Source organism: Schistocerca nitens, chromosome 5 (assembly GCF_023898315.1).
Source record: "Schistocerca nitens isolate TAMUIC-IGC-003100 chromosome 5, iqSchNite1.1, whole genome shotgun sequence".
NCBI lineage: Eukaryota > Metazoa > Arthropoda > Insecta > Orthoptera > Acrididae > Schistocerca > Schistocerca nitens.
The window spans coordinates 229,513,648-229,530,721 of record NC_064618.1 but is presented as its reverse complement, the minus strand read 5'-3'; the positions used below and the strand labels follow the sequence as shown (position 1 = coordinate 229,530,721).

Below are 17,074 nucleotides of genomic sequence, written 5' to 3'. Positions count from 1 at the left end.
GGTAAGAAGGATTAGTTCTCCACAAGGACAACTTAACAGCAAAGATCATGTGTTGTTGACAAAACTGCAGCAGACAAAGGTCACAAGAGTCCATTTACTGTCATACAAATGACTAACTATTATGGGTTAAAATTAGGTTCAATTTTTAATTTGCAAAATTTTATATGTCACCTGTCAAAGGAAATATTTCAGAATCTTGCTGGTGATTTCTTTCCCTCAGTTACAACAGAAAACTGGGAACTTACTTGCAGTTAAACTGCAAGCCTTTGTGGTCGATTTGAGCAACTGCAGTTTGTTGTCAGACACCTGCAACTATTCAGTCTCCTACAGACGCATGATGCATCTGTCAGAAAATAGATAATGGCATGCAATGTGATGGGACATTGATGGACAGAACCATCCAACACGCTTCCTTGGCAGCTTTATCAGCCATGTCATTACCCTGTATCCCAATGTGGCCAACTACCCAGCAAAGTATCACCACCTTGCCATGGTGTTGGAGCCACTGTAAGGCGTCATGGACGAGCTCAATCAGCAGGTCTACTGGATACAGCTGGTAAAGTGCCTGCAGTGCATTAAGAGAGTCAGAACAGACAAGACAACTCTTATGGTGATTTCTGTGAACCCTCTCCAGTGCCATCAGAATGACATAACTCCGCATCATAATTTGTAAATTGTTCTGGAAGACTCACTTTCACTTTGGGCCTCTGAAGACACCAGTATGTTCCATCCATGGGTGTGTATTTTCATGCCAGAGAGATCCAGAGCCTTGAGACAGTCTGTAGCACATATACCAAATGGCTGTGTCGCTTGGGGCAGAGTCCTGAACAGTCGTTCAAAGGTGGGTTGGATCACTGACCTACATGCCAATGACTGAGGTGACGCTAAGATTTTCAGTGCCTGTCGAGCCAAAAAAGATTCATCACCAAATCCAGAGTGGTGGTTCACCAGCCTCTGCAAACAGACTTAACTGGGCTAATCCAAAAGGCTCCAGTTGATATCTGAATGCCCTCATAATGCACAGCATCTAACATCCAGAGGTAGAAAGGACAGGCCAATCCGTAGACCATGCTGCCGTAGTCTAAGCATGATCTCACAAATGCCCTATAAAACTGCATGTGGCGTGACCTGTCAGCACCCCATGTTTTTCCACCAAGGCATTTCCAAATGTTCAACAACCAGAAGCCCTTTGTTCGTAGGTCTTTCAGGTGTGGGAGCCTTGTTAATTTTGAGTCAAATAATAAACCCAAAAAGTACACAGTGTCTTGAAAACATAAAATACGGGCCTCCATAGTAAGCTCTGGATGGTTAAAACTGATGAGTACGATTAAAATTGACACACAGTCTTCTCATGTGAGAACCAAAAACCAGTTGTTTAGGCCCAGGTTTCCAGCCTCCTAATGGTCAGCTGTAGCTGCCTTATCTTAAGATCAGAGGAAGAGAAGAAGATTGCAAAGTCATCCACAAACAGAGAGCATTTGATAGGGATTCTAACTGCAGAGGAAATGCCATTGATAGCAATGACAAACAATGTGACACTGAGGACACTGCCCTGGGGCACACCATTCTCCTGAACATAGCAATCATGCGATAATGAAAACGCCAGTTCTCTAGAAAGGATAGGATCAGAAGCGGCAGGTATCCATGTAGTTCCCATTCATGAAGTTGGCGAAGGATGTTTTAACTCCAAGTAGTGTTACATGCTTTTTCGAGGTAAAAAACACACAAACTAAATGATTTCGGCCTAAGAAGGACTCCTGTATCACCATCTCCAGTAGAATTAAGTTGTCAAGAGTGGAACGGTAGTGCCTGAAACTGCACTGGAGCGGCTCGGGTGAGCTCGGGACTCTAGCAACCAGAGGCGGCAGCGGTTGACAATGCGTTCCAGAGTCTTACCTATACATCTGGTAAGGGTGACACTCCGATAAACAGAGTCACTAGAGTCCTTGCCTGGTTTCCACAATGGAATTAATATTGCCTCCTTCGAAGTTGTGGGGTGCTGTCCATCAAACCAAATCTGATTGAAACAAGATAGGGGCTGACCTTTCGCTTCAGGGCACAGATGACGAAGCACAGTATAATGGATCTCATCAGTGTGTCTGGCTGCAGATAAAGCTGATACCAGTTCCCCCATGGAGAATGGAAGGTTGTAGACTACTCCATTACACGAGAAGAAATTTAGCTCCCTCAACTCTACAAGCCGCCGGAATACGTGAACAGCAGGAGCTTGTCTGGATGACTCCATAACAGTAAAGAAGTATTCAGCTAAAACGTGAGCCATGTCTTCTGGTGTGTCCACCAAGACACCGTTATTTGACAAGGCCATAAGAGGATGTGGATTACCCTCGCCTGGCATCAGTCTTATTGATTTCCAAACGTGCGCAGCGGAAGTTGAGTGATTAATGGAAGTCGTGAATTCCCTCCAAGAAGCCCTCTTCCGTTCTTTGATTACTCACCTGGCATGTGCTCTCGCAGACCTGAAGACATGAAAATTGTCTGTAGTTGGCCACTGTTTGAAGTTGGCCACTGTTTGAAGTTCCACAGAGCTGTCCTACTGGCCCTGATGGCCAATTCACAGTCATCATTCCACCAAGGTACAGGTGATTACTAGACCTCGGGATACACTCTGCGGCAGCCTTTTGGATCTCATGAGTGATATGGGCCACTGCCTCCTGTGCACAATCCTTTTGTTCAAAAATAGCCTGTCGACTGTACAGTAACCAGTTTGCCCTTTGTATCATCTACCTGCATGGTCTCCTGTTGGCCACCGTCCTAGCCGGCAGATGTCACTAGAATGTAAATCTGGAGCCACTTCCCACTAACCTGAGTAGGCAATAGCTTGGGAACAAAAACAGAGGTAGATATCTGAAAAGACCCTGTAGCTGTGGAAAAGCTAATCATCTGACCCACATTCAGAAGGCAGATATTCTCAGAATGGACGAGTCAATCAATCATCTGACCCTCGGAGCAAGTAGTAGCCGAGCCCCACAGCATGTGGTGGGCATTTAAGTCCCCCACAAGGAGGAATGGGTGTGGGAGTGCCTGGAAGAGGTCTGCCAATGCATCTGCCTCCAAAGCATCATTGGAGGGTAGGTACAAAGAACACACTGTGATACTAATGAGTGAGAGAACTTCCACAGCAATTGCTTGTATGGTCGTGGTAAGAGGGACAGGAGACGAGTGGCATCTGTCATCAAGGAAAACAGCCACTGCACCTTTAGCCCTGTCTCCAGTAGTATCGTCCTTCCTGTAGGTATGTGGTAGCCCCATAATGCAAGCGTGTCTGTGACTTTAAGATAAGTTTCTTGTAAGCATATGCAGAAAGGCTTATCCTGGACCAGCAGCTGCAATTCTTCCAAATTTAAGCGATATCCATTCAAATTCCACTGCAACACAGAAGTCCCTGTGGAAGCCACTGGTTAGCGATGGTGGTTCGTTTCTTTCTCCCTCGGAGGCAGTGACTTACCGGGGACATCAGGGGGAACGTTAGCCGGTTCCCTGCTCTCTGGTTCCTCCAATTGGAAATCCATATCCTCAAGAGCAGTCTCCATCAGAAAGTGAGAGAGCTCGTCGATCCGAAGGTTTAGCTACCACTTTCTTGGACTTAGAACTACTTTTGGAGGATGTTTTTCCTTTACTGACAGGAGGCAGCAGCGGTTGCCTGGGTTGCAGGGATGGCTTAATTGGCTTTGGATGTTGCGGAGTGGTATGTGGCTTAGGTGGTAAGCCTACTGCTGACAGCTTCTGGATGACGTCAGTTGCAAGTGGAGCGTTTCCCCCACAGGTACATCGACAAGTGCATGTACTCGTACTTTAAACTGTAGTCTGTTTGTGTGGAGGCATCACACTTAGCGATTGTTGTCTTAAGGGGCGATGCAAAAGAAGTAGCAAAAACAAGTGGTTGTATTTGAAAGCCTTTTTAGCTTCGCCATACGGTTGTTTGTTGTTGCGGTCTTCAGTCCTGAGACTGGTTTGATGCAGCTCTCCATGCTAATCTGTCCTGTGCAAGCTCCATCTCCCAGTACCTACTGCAACCTACATCCTTCTGAATCTGCTTAGTGTATTTATCTCTTGGTCTCCCTCTACGATTTTTACCCTCGACGCTGCCCTCCAATGCTAAATTTGTGATCCCTTGATGCCTCAGGACATGTCCTACCAACCGATCCCTTCTTCTAGTCAAGTTGTGCCACAAACTTCTCTTCTCCCCAATCCTATTCAATACCTCCTCATTAGTTACGTGATCTACCCACCTTATCTTCAGCTTTCTTCTGTAGCACCACATTTCGAAAGCTTCTATTCTCTTCTTGTCCAAACTATTTATTGTCCATGTTTTACTTCCATTCATGGATACACTCCATACAAATACTTTCAGAAACGACTTCCTGACACTTAAATCTATACTCGATGTTAACAAATCTCTCTTCAGAAACGATTTCCTTGCCATTGCCAGTCTACATTTTATATCCTCTCTACTTCGACCATCATCAGTTATTTTACTCCCTAAATAGCAAAACTCCTTTACTACTTTAAGTGTCTCATTTCCTAATCTAATTCCCTCAGCATCACCCGACAATTCGACTACATTCCATTATCCTCGTTTTACTTTTGTTGATTTTCATCTTATACCCTCCTTTCAAAACACTGTCCATTCCGTTCAACTGCTCTTCCAAGCCCTTTGCTGTCTCTGACAGAATTACAATGTCATCGGCGAACCTCAAAGTTTTTATTTCTTCTCCATGGATTTTAATAGCTACTCCGAATTTTTCTTTTGTTTCCTTTACTGGTTGCTCAATATACATATTGAATAACATCGGGGAGAGGCTACAACCCTGTCTCACTCTTTTCCCAACCACTGCTTCCCTTTCATGCCCCTCGACTCTTAAACTGCCATCTGGTTTCTGTACAAATTGTAAATAGCCTTTCGCTCCCTGTATTTTACCCCTGCCACCTTCAGAATTTGAAAGAGAGTATTCCAGTTAACGTTGTCAAAAGCTTTCTCTAAGTCTACAAATGCTAGAAACGTAGGTTTGCCTTTCCTTAATCTTTCTTCTAAGATAAGTCGTAAGGTCAGTATTGCCTCACGTGTTCCAATATTTCTACAGAATCCAAACTGATCTTCCCAAAGGTCGGCTTCTTCTAGTTTTTCCATTCGTCTGTAAAGAATTCACGTTAGTATTTTGCAGCTGTGACTTATTAAACTGATAGTTCGGCAATTTTCACATCTGTCAATACCTGCTTTCTTTGGGATTGGAATTATATTCTTCTTGAAGTCTGGGGGTATTTCGCCTGTCTCATACATCTTGCTCACCAGATGGTAGAGTTTTGTCAGGATTGGCTCTCCCAAGGCCATCAGTAGTTCCAATGGAATGTTGTCTACTCCCGGGGCCTTGTTTCGACTCAGGTCTTTCAGTGCTCTGTCAAACTCTTCACGCAGTATCGTATCTCCCATTTCATCTTCATCTACATCCTCTTCCATTTCCGTAATATTGTCCTCAAGTACATCGCCCTTGTATAGACCCTCTATATGCTCCTTCCACCTTTCTGCTTTCCCCTCTTTGCTTAGAACTGGGTTTCCATCTGAGCTCTTGATATTCATACAAGTGGCTCTCTTTTCTCCAAAGGTCTCTAATTTTCCTGTAGGCAGTATCTATTTTACCCCTAGTGAGATAAGCCTCTACATCCTTACATTTGTCCTCTAGCCATGCCTGCTTAGCCATTTTGCACTTCCTGTCTATCTCATTTTTGAGACGTTTGTATTCATTTTTGCCTGCTTCATTTACTGCATTTTTATATTTTCTCCTTTCAGCAATTAAATTCAGTATTTCTTTTGTTAACCAAGGATTTCTACTAGCCCTTGTCTTTTTACCTACTTGATCCTCTGCTGCCTTCACTACTTCATACCTTAGAGCTACCCATTCGTCTTCTACTGTATTTCTTTCCCCCATTCCTGTCAATTGTTCCCTTATGCTGTCCCTGAAACTCTGTACAACCTCTGGTTTAGTCAGTTTATCCAGGTCCCATCTCCTAAAATTCCCACCTTTTTGCAATTTCTTCAGTTTTAATCTACAGTTCATAACCAACAGATTGTGGTCAGAGTCTGTATCTGCCCCTGGAAATGTCTTACAATTTAAAACCTGGTTCTTAAATCTGTCTTACCATTATATAATCTGATACCTTCTAGTATCTTCAGGATTCTTCCATGTATACAACCTTCTTTCATGATTCGTGAACCAAGTGTTGGCTATGATTATGTTATGCTCTGCGCAAAATTCTACCAAGCGGCTTCCTCTTTCATTTCTTAGCCGCAATCCATATTCACCTACTAGGTTTCCTTCTCTCCCTTTTCCTACTCTTGAATTCCAGTCACACATGACTATTAAATTTTCGTCTCCCTTACTACCTGAATAATTTCTTTTATCTCATCATACATTTCATCAATGTCTTCGTCATCTGCAGAGCTAGTTGACATATAAACTTTTACTACTGTAGTAGGCGTGGGCTTCGTATCTATCTTGGCCACTATAATACGTTCACTACGCTGTTTGTAGTAGCTTACCCGCACTCCTATTTTTTATTCATTATTAAACCTGCTCCTGCATTACCCCTATTTGATTTTGTATTTATAACCCTGTATTCACCTGACTAGATGTCTTGTTCCTCCTGCCACCGAACTTCACTAATTCCCACTAAATGTAACTTTAACCTGCCCATTTCCCTTTTTAAATTTTCTAACCTACCTGCCCGATTAAGCGATCTGACATTCCATGCTCCGATCCGTAGAATGCCAGTTTTCTTTCTCCTGATAATGACGTCGTCCTGAGTAGTTCCCGCCCGGAAATCCGAATGGGGGGCTATTTTACATCCGGAATATTTTACCCAAGAGGACACCATCATTTAACCATACAGTAAAGCTGCATGCCCTCGGGAAAAATTACGGCTGTAGTTTACCCTTGCTTTCAGCCATTCACAGTACCACAACAGCAAGGCCGTTTTGGTTAGTGTTACAAGGCCAGATCAGTCAATTATCCAGACTGTTTCCCCTGCAACTACTGAAAAGGCTGCTGCCCCTCTTCAGGAACCACACGTTTGTCTGGCCTCTCAACAGATACCCCTCCGTTGTTGTTGCACCTACGGTACGGCTATATGTATCGTTGAGGCACTCAAGCCTCCCCACCAACGGCAAGGTCCATGGTTCATGGGGGGGAGGCACCACACGGTATGCATCTCTTTTCTTTCAACTCTTGAATTTTACTTTCCTCGTTGTAAACCCCACACTTTCTGCTCAACACTTGAGATCCCCAGAGCAGTTTACACATTTCGGAGGAAACATACAAGAAGTCCCTGACTCTTGAGCGGAGTCTTCACGATTACCACAAGTAGCCTTCTCATTACATCCCATAGTGGTATGGCAAAATCTTTTGACATTTACAACATCGCATGGGGATAGGAATAAAAGGGTGAACCGTAAGGCGGATATATCCTGCAATGATATGTTCTGGTTATTCCGGAGTACTAAACATTAGAATAAACGTTGCCAATTTTTCCAATTTGCAATTGACTCTCCTCGCATAATTCTACACCTCCGTTACATCCACATTCTTCCACTCTTCGCGTAACTCTGCGGTGTCCACCTCCATTATATCGGAGCAGGTAACCATGCCCTCACTGAAGTTAAGGGTGTTACACAACTCAGCCTCAACTGGGTGGTCACCTAAGGCCTTACATTCCAGACACTTAGATATTTGATTGGAATTAGCAGTTTAAACTAAAAGTGTTCCATTACGAAGGCGTTTGACACTTTTCAGAGACCCAGCAATACCTTCCAATGCCTTGTTAATATAGAAAGGGGATATCTCCTCAAAGCTTTCCCCCATTTCACTTTATTACAATGAAAGTGTTACGGCACACTAATGTTACTATTATTCTGAGACTTCTTTTCAGGAGGACTCTCCAACCAAGCACTCTGAGGAGTGGGTATAGGTGCTGCCTGACAGTACACTGTCCAGTCAGGAGTAGTAGTTTCCTGAGACAGTTCCATAGGGATCCCACGAGATGCTAGGGAAACAACTGTCAACCCAGGCAGAGCCCTGCATGCCTGAGAAAGCCTTCTACAACTGAAGGTCGACAGGTGCCCCAGAGGTTGCCCGCTAAAGACTGTTTTACCTCAACAGCCATTCACCACCCCAGCACAAAGCACACCTCGAGGTTGAGGTTTTTTTTTATAGAGGTGTGTACCTTCCTTGCAGTCCAGGCGGTGAAGCCAAGATCCCGTTCTCTGAAACAACATTCCACCGCTGCGCCGCATGGTGGTTGCTGAAGTATGACCAGATCTTACAGTGACAGAGGACTGGTGCACTTACTATAGTTGAATTCTTTTATCTTGGCGGCTCGCGCATGCCCGCCCAGACGCGGGAGATTGCTGCGTTGCCAGTTGCACACGACACACGCGCCAAGAGAAACAGCGCCATAGTACAGTATAGTTCGCAAGCTTACGTTTAGGGGGGAGCGCGCAGTTTATGAAGGAAAGCCACCACGGCCGCATTAACACTTTCGCTGCTACAGAGACGTGCTCCCCGCATTCCACGCTGTGCGCGATTTTGTCACTGCACTGATCGCCTGTGCTGACACATGGTGTTTCCGACTGCTTTGACACACTTATCATTCGATTCCACAACAACTATTTGGCCCAAAAATTAGATTTTTACACATCTTCTTGACTGATACCTTCCCCCCACTTCCTTTGACTGACTGAAGTGCTTTAAAATAAAGCCAAACGCGCCTGGTGTAAATAAAACTTTTATTACAGTCGCGAAAGACGGAATATTTCTCAATATTACATACGATCCCCATGTGGTACCAAAATTAAATGAGATGTTGTTGTACAGTAAATTTTATATGAAATTTAGGTACCTTGTCCACATTTCATTCTCAACATTGTGGCAACTAAAATCGACCATACGGAAAGTATACGCTATGGACTTTTACCTCTGCAAACTCTTCAAAATTTCGTGCAATGGTTTACTACATTTAATGCTGCACAATAACTGGGTTGAACATCGAAACAAAATTAAGTCATTTATGGGGGGAAGGTATCAGTCATGAAGATGTGTAAAAATCTAATTTTTGGGCCAAATAGTTTTTGTGAAATCAAATGATAAGTGTGTCAAAGCAGTGGAAACACCATGTGTCTGCACAGGCGAGCAGTGCAGTGATGACAAAATCGCGCACAGCGCGGAATGCGGGGAGCACGTGACTGCAGCAGCGAAAGGGTTAATGAAGAGACAAAGCACTAGAAATTTCAAAAACTGCATTCAAACGAATAAAATTCGTGAAGTAAGACACTTCGATATTGTTTTAAAATAAAAAAAATATTTAGGATCGCACAAGGTTTGATCTCGTTACCTATCGCCTTCTAATCCAACGCATTAACCATTACGCTAACGCAGCTCGTCCATGCAATATCTCTCCATAAGGACTCGAACACGTCACGCAAAATTCTGACAAACACTGTTGGTATGCCTATGAATTACTCGCACTTCGTCGAAGTACAATAGGAAATAAACAATTACCGCTGTTCTTTATTGCGAAAAAGCGGTTCGTGAAATTGATACAAACACCTTTCCCTGCTATTGCCTGAATTAAGAGTCTTATTGCTTGTTTGGTTTAATTAATTAATAGAAAATGAAGCAATTGGCATAAAGAATGGTTTTTCCAAACTTTCAAAAAACAAAGTCTGCTATCAAGACATTGCTTTTGTTCTATTACTTTATTTATGACTGAACGTTTCTAAAACTGAAGACTCTCGTCCGTGCTCTGTACTACAGTCGAGATCTGGCAACGTCGTTCTCTGTTCATTGGCTGACTGTATGTTTTGACGTCAGATGCGCAGAACGAACCTAAACTCGGCCGCCAAGATATATGACGCGCACTTTAGTCCACAGCTCAGGAACCCCGGGGTCGCCAAGTCAATACTAGGTAAACAAATGTTGAGCCCCTTAGGGGAGATTTATCAAATGCTGTTCACGTTGCACAGAGATTTCAAGACTCACCAACAAAGGCACATTTTGTACTGATCAATTGAATATTCAGGTACATAACCAATTTCTGATTGCTAAGATTGAGAAGAATAAAAATAGTAACATTGAAGCTTATAACGATGATCACCATGGGGACATAATTACAAGATGAACAAGTGGTATCCCACTCAAGATCCATCAAGTGCCAATTGTGAGGATAAGTAAATTGCGGCATTGTGTTGCTCTTTCTTCAATGGAGGTGGAATTTGCGACTGCAAGTGAAACTTGCAAATCACTTTTGTGGTTAGACTGACTTCTGAAAGAAATTACAGCTGCTGAGTCCTCAGTTCCTATATTGCAAACAGATAATCAAAGTGCTATTAAATTTACTAATGATCAGGATTTTTATGAATGATGAAAACAGACAGAGAGAAGGTATCGCTATATTTGTCAATTCATTAAAGAGAAGGTTACAACAAATTACACACCAACTGATGGACAGCCAAAGATTCTGACAAAAATGTCACTATTTACGAAGTTACATAAGATGGTGGGACTTTTTATATAGTTCCTACATTATACATAAAACATTGTGAGAGTGTGTCGAAGTATCAGTGTTTTTATAGCTTCTTTGAGCTTCAGTTGGAATAATTAGTGGTGTTCAATGCTGGTACTGTGGTTTTTAAATAAATATTTCCATTTTAAAAATGCCATTTGACTTGTCAACATGGGAGAATGAAGTACCAGGCCAACAGGAAACTAAGAAAACACTTTATACGAAACAGACTACAGTGATGCAAATAAGGCCAAACAGTGTAAATAAGAAAGCATTTAAAATTTTTTGCAAATGCTTTAACAGGAACTGACCTTGTAAGAACAAATTAAAAAATAGCCTAAAATCTCCAATACAGCAGCGAAAGATACCATAAAGGAACGAAACTTCCACAAATTTTCTTTTCCTCATGCAATAGCACATGCTTTGTGGAATATTAGGAAAAAAATTCTTTTTCCATTTTATGCAATATTAAAGTAAATACAGACATTACTTTTTATAAAATAAAGCTAAAATTTTAAACTTTTCCCTGGATTCGCAAGTTTACTTACAAGTATTAGGTAATTTTGTTTACATTCCAATGAAGTATATTGGCACCAAAATTCACGCAGACAGGATGAAAAGAAAGCTTTAATATATTTTAAAAATGTTAAGTGTCATTTTGCATCACTGTGATAAAGTGCAGACTTCCAAGCTCTGAGAGGTCTTGTTGCCTATATCTGTGCAGTGAACACCCTGCCCTCACCCCACCCCGAACCCATTCACTTTTGTGTATGTATCGGCAGCATCTGAGCTTTCGCCCCCTGATGGTAAGTACTGGTCATCAATGTTTTCTTGTTATTTTAAAATTTATCTTTTATCAATGAAAATAATTTTTGAAAATATAATTTAACTGGTTGGATAAAATCTACTCACCAAGTGTCAGTAGAAGAACACACTTATAAAGGTTATTACAGTTTGCTAGCTTTAGGAGCCTGTCTGGCGAAAGGGTTGCAGGGGAAGAAAGAGGGGTAGAGTTCTGGACAGTCACCCAGAACACCAGGTCAGATGAGACTTACCGGACAGGATAAGAAGGAAATACTCGAGAACTTTGATGCAGGGTTCAATGACAGGTTTGCTGTTGGAATGGTTTTGGGACTGGGCTGCTAAGTGATATTCCACTTGACATTATGTGTGAAGGAAAGTAGATCTTTCACCAAAGCAGCACGATTAAATGCAGGTTTAGGGCTCGAAGTGAGACTTAGGCAGTACAGATTTTTCAGAAGGAGAGAGAGCTTTAGAAGAGAGGTTGAGAACACAGTATTCCTGTGACTGGTTCTCATGATTATGAGTTGCTATTTGTCTGAGAGGCAGTTGTGAAGGCTTTATGATAAGGAGGTTGACCAAGTACAGTCTGTAGGAGAGAAGTAGTAGATGATGGTGTGACTGTTTAGGGAGATGCAGAGGAACAGGAAGGGAAACATTACTGTTGAGGAAGTTTAGGAATCTTCTCTCCTCATCCCATCCGGTAAGTCTCCTCTGACCTGGGCTTCTGGGTGACTTTCCAAACTCTACCCCTTTTTCTAAAACTCTCCAGCCCTTTTCCTTCACCCCTCTTTCTTCCTCTTCAACCCTCCTGCCAGAAGAAGGAGCCACTAGCTCAAAAACCTTGCAAACTGTAAGGTGTGTGTGTGTGTGTGTGTGTGTGTGTGTGTGTGTGTGTGTGTGTGTGTGTGTGTGTTTTGCTGCCACTTTGTGAGTAGATTTTTTATCTATTCATTTACATTAAAATGTATCTTACGATTATTAAACTTTCATATTACTCATTAACAAATAATACAAGAGCACTATCAACTAATCACTGAGCAGTCTTCGTTGAGCAAGCATCACACTATAGCAGATCCCAGCACAGACCTCTAAGAAACACACAAAAATACTAGTTCTTTGTACTGTAACCTAAGTAAACAAACATCTGAATATGTAAAATGACAGTAATCAGTGTAGTGACAGATGTCTACTAACCAATTTTTTCTCCATCTTAGTCTTTATATCTCTGGCAAGTGTGAAGAAGGCTTCCTCAACTCTTATAGAAGCTTTTGCACTTGTTTCCATAAATTTTATTCCATATTCTATAGCTAATTGTTCTCCTCTTTCTTTTGTTACCTTCAAATAAAAGAATAAAGAATATATTATGATTGATACATAATATTTAAAAACTAAAGCTAAAGGTAAAGGTAAAACTAGTCACAACATGACAACAATGAAGCTTTTTACACACCACCAAGTCTTTTACAATTGATTTTAATATTTTGTTTAGTTATTTCTGAGACCAAGTGCAGGACATTCAGTTTTAGGTACTGCAAAGAAGGTTTCTTATGAAAAAGTCCCTCCTCCCTTATGGAGCAACACTGCAGTTTATGTATTTTCTCCAGCAGGTAAGAGGTGCATGTTTAGTCCCAGTTAACACACCACAGTTACTTGCTTCTTACTCTATACACAATTACAGCCAGTAATTAGCACAGTTTCCCAGTACGTCATATTTTTCTTGCTGTGTTGTTCATTGCTAATTATTTCTAGAAAAATTAGTACAGTATTTTAAATTAGGGTTCACCAAGTTTATTATTACAATGATTGCTGTATTACTAAATAGATACTATTCTGTTTCATCAGAGAGTACCGAAGACATGTTTCAAAAAACATTTAGGTATTCAATTTGCTAGAAACAAATCACATTTGATTCACCTGTACTTTACTATAAAACAAACAATGGGAAATCCAGGATGGAATATAACAATATTAGAGAAGAAAAGTTGCTACTCAACATATAGCGAAGATGCAAAGTCACGACAGACACAGCAAAAGGATTTACACAATTATAGCTTTCAACCATTAAGACCTTTGTCAGCAACACACACACACACACACACACACACACACACACACACACACACACACACACACACCTGCAGTCTCACATAACTGAAACCACACTGCGAGCAGCAGCACCAGTGCATGATGGGAGTGGCGACTGGGTGGGGGTAAGGAGGAGGCTGGGGCAGGGAGGGGCAGGGATAGTATGGTAGAGGTGGCGGACAGTGAAGTGCTGCAGTTTAGATGGAGAGCAGGAGAGAAGGTGGGGAGTGGGAGGGAGACAGAAATAAAAATAAATTAAAAGACTGGGTGCGGCAGTGACATGACTGCTGTGTAGTGCTGGAATGGGAACAGGGAGGAGGCTGGATGGGTGAGGACAGTGACTAGCTTAGGTTGACCAGGAGGGTTACAGGCACATAGGATGTACTGCAGAGAAAGTTCCACCTGCACAATGCAGAAAAGCTTGTGTTGGTGGGAAGGATCCATATGGCACAGACTGTGAAGCAGTCATTGAGATGAAGGATATCATGTTTGGCAGAGTGTTCAGCAACAGGGTGGTGCACTTGTTTTTTGGCCAGAGTTTGTTGGTGGCCATCCATGTGGACAGACAGCCTGTTGGTTGTCATGCCTACATAGAAAGCTGCACAGAGGTTGCAGCTTAGTTTATAAATCCCATGACTGGTTTCACAGGTAGCCCTGCCTTTGATGGGATAGGTGATGTTACTGACCTGACTGGAGTAGGTGGTGGTAGGAGGATGTATGGGACAGGTCTTGCATCTAGGTCTATTACAGGGGTATGAGAGCTGAGGTAAGGGATTGGGAGCAGGTTTTTTTTAAGGATGGACGAGTATATTGTGAAGGTTCATAGCATGGCAGAATACCACTGTAGCAGGGGTGGGAAGGACAGTGTGCAGGGTATTTCTCATTTCAGGGCACGACGAGAGGTAATTGAAACCCTGGCAGAGAACGTAATTCAGTTGCTCCAGTCCCAGATGGTACTGAGTTACAAGGGGAATGCTCCTCTGTGGCCGGACCATGGGGGGTGGTGGGAGACTGGAAAGAAAAGGCACAGGAGATTTGTTTTTTTACAAAGCTGGGAGGATAATTACGGTCAGTGAAGGCTTCAGTGAGACACACTGTATATTTTGAGAGGGACTGCTCGTCACAGCAGATGCGACGACCACAAGTGGCTAGGCTGTACGGAAGGGACTTCTTGGTATGGAATGGGTGGCAGCTGTTAAAGTGGAGGTATTGCTGGTGGTTAGTAGGTTTGATATGGACGGAGGTACTGATGTAGCCATCTCTGAGGTGGAGGTCAACATTTAGGAAGATAGCTTGGGTTGAGTAGGACCAGGTGAAGCAAACAGGGGAGAATTTGTTAAGTTATGGAGGAATGTGGACAGGGTGTACTCACCTTCAATCCAGATAGCAAAGATGTCATCAATGAATCTGAACCAGGTGAGGGGTTTAGGATCTGTGAGGGGTTTAGGATTCTGGTTTTTTACGAAAGATTCCTCTAATGGCCCATGAATAGGTTGGCACAGGATGGTGCCATGCAGGTGCCCATAGCCAAACCCCAGATTTGTTTGTATGTAATGCCTTCAAAGGAGAAGTAATTGTGGGCAAGGATATAGTTGGTCATTGCGAAGAGGAAGGAGGTGGTTGGTTTGGAATCCATAGGGCATCTGGAAAGGTAGTGTTCAATGACCATAAGGCCATGGGCATTAGGAAAGTTAGCACGGTGGCGTCAACAGTGACGAGCAGGGCACCATGTGGTGAAGGGAGAAGAACTGGAGAGTCGATGGAGGAAATTGTTGCCATATTTTATATAGGAGGATAAGTTCCAGGGAATAGGTTGAAGGTGTTGGTCTACAAGAGCGGATATTCTCTTAGTGGGGGCACAGTAACCGGCCACAATGGGTCGTCCTGGGTGGTTGGGTTTATGGACTTTAGGAAGCATGTAGAAGGTGGGGGTGTGGGGAGTGGTAGGGGTAAGTAGAGAGATGGACTCAGGGGACAGGTTCTGGGATGGGCCTAAGGATTTGAGTAGTGACTGGAGATCCTGCAGGACTACTGGAATGGGGTCACTGTGGCAAGGTTTGTAAGTGGAAGTATCTGACAGCTGAGGGAGTCCTTCCGTCAGGTAATCCTTGCAATTGAATTACATTCCCCCGCCAGCGTTTCGATTACCTCTTGTTGTGCCCTGAAATGAGAAATGTCCAAACACTATCCTTGCCACCCCTCCTACAGTGGTATTCCCCAATCCACCGAACCTTCACAATATACTCTTGCATCCTTACACAATCCCTGCTCCTAATCCCTTACCTCATGGCTCATACCCCTGTAATAGACCTAGATGCAAGACCTGTGGACCATACATCCTCGTACCACCACCTACTCCAGTCTAGTCACTAACATCAACTATCCAATCAAAGGCAGGGCTACCTGTGAAACCAATCACGTGATTTACAAACTAAGCTGCAGCCACTGTGCTGCATTCTATGTAGGCACGACAATAAACAAGCTGTCTGTCCGCATGAATGGCCACCAACAAATTGCGGCCAAGAAGCACGTGGACCACCCTGTTGCCGAACATGCTGTCTAACATTATATCCCTCATCTCAATGACTGCTTCACAGCCTGTACCATATGGATCCTTTCCACCAACACCAGCTTATCTGAATTGCGAAGGTGGGAACTTTCCCTGCAATACATCCTATAGGTTCCCGTAACCCTCCTGGTCAACCTTCGGTAGTCACTGTCCTCACCCATTCAGCCCCCTCCCTGTTCCCATTCCAGCACTACACAGCTATCATTTCACCGTCACACCCAGTCTTAATTTCTTTTTATCTCTCTCCTTTCCACTACTCCCCCCCCCCCCCCCACCTCTCCCCTGCCCTCCATCTAACTTGTAGCACCTCACTGTCTGCCACCCCCACCATGATCTCTCCCTCCCCCTCCCCACCCCAGCCTCCACCATACCCCAACTCAGTCACCACACCCATCATGCACTGGTGCTTCTGCTCGCAGTGTGGTTTCAGTTATCTGAGTCTGCAGACGTGTGTGTGTGTGTGTGTGTGTGTGTGTGTGTGTGTGTGTGTGTGTGTGTGTGTGTGTTGCAATGTTAAAATAATGCTTATAAATTACATCTTTCCTCACAAAGTATTTGAGGTAGGAAGTTGAACTTTTTACAGATTATTTATTGGAATATGGGCTACAACTTAACACAGGGATTTTACAAAATTTTAGTTCAGTTATTAAAGATGATTTTTTTTCAATTGTAATGAAAATTCACAACATTTTTTTGCAATTTTTTATTTATATATTCAAAAATATACAGTTTTTTGGAAAAAGGCTGTGTTAAATTATGCAGAAGGTACTGTGTAACATTTACTGAAAGTTTGAAACAAATATGTTTGGAAGATCCTTAGAAAACATGTAATCAGTATGAGAAAATAAAAGTTTTGGGAATCGAGCGACAAAGATTGGATTAACTTTTTAGTGCATTCCAGGTCCATAGGATGGATTATCTTCATCCTCTGCAAACTCCTCCAGCTTCCTCTTGTTCCTCCTCCTGTTTACTCTTGCTTGTATTTCTAGACTCTTTACAGCCCTGTCTGCAGCCCGAAGGCGTTCCTTGTCTAAAGCAAGCATC

General features: G+C 42.9%; 1 protein-coding gene across 1 annotated transcript in view; it reads right to left on the bottom strand.

The window, feature by feature from the left end:
• The window catches only part of LOC126260826 (ras-related protein Rab-8A), a 75,438-nt gene that overhangs the window by 7,900 nt on the left and 50,464 nt on the right, over positions 1-17,074 (bottom strand). Inside the window, exon 4 of the mRNA XM_049958213.1 lies at positions 12,571-12,711. Within this exon, the coding sequence (XP_049814170.1) occupies positions 12,571-12,711 (141 nt within the window). The remainder of the gene's footprint in view (positions 1-12,570; positions 12,712-17,074) is intronic.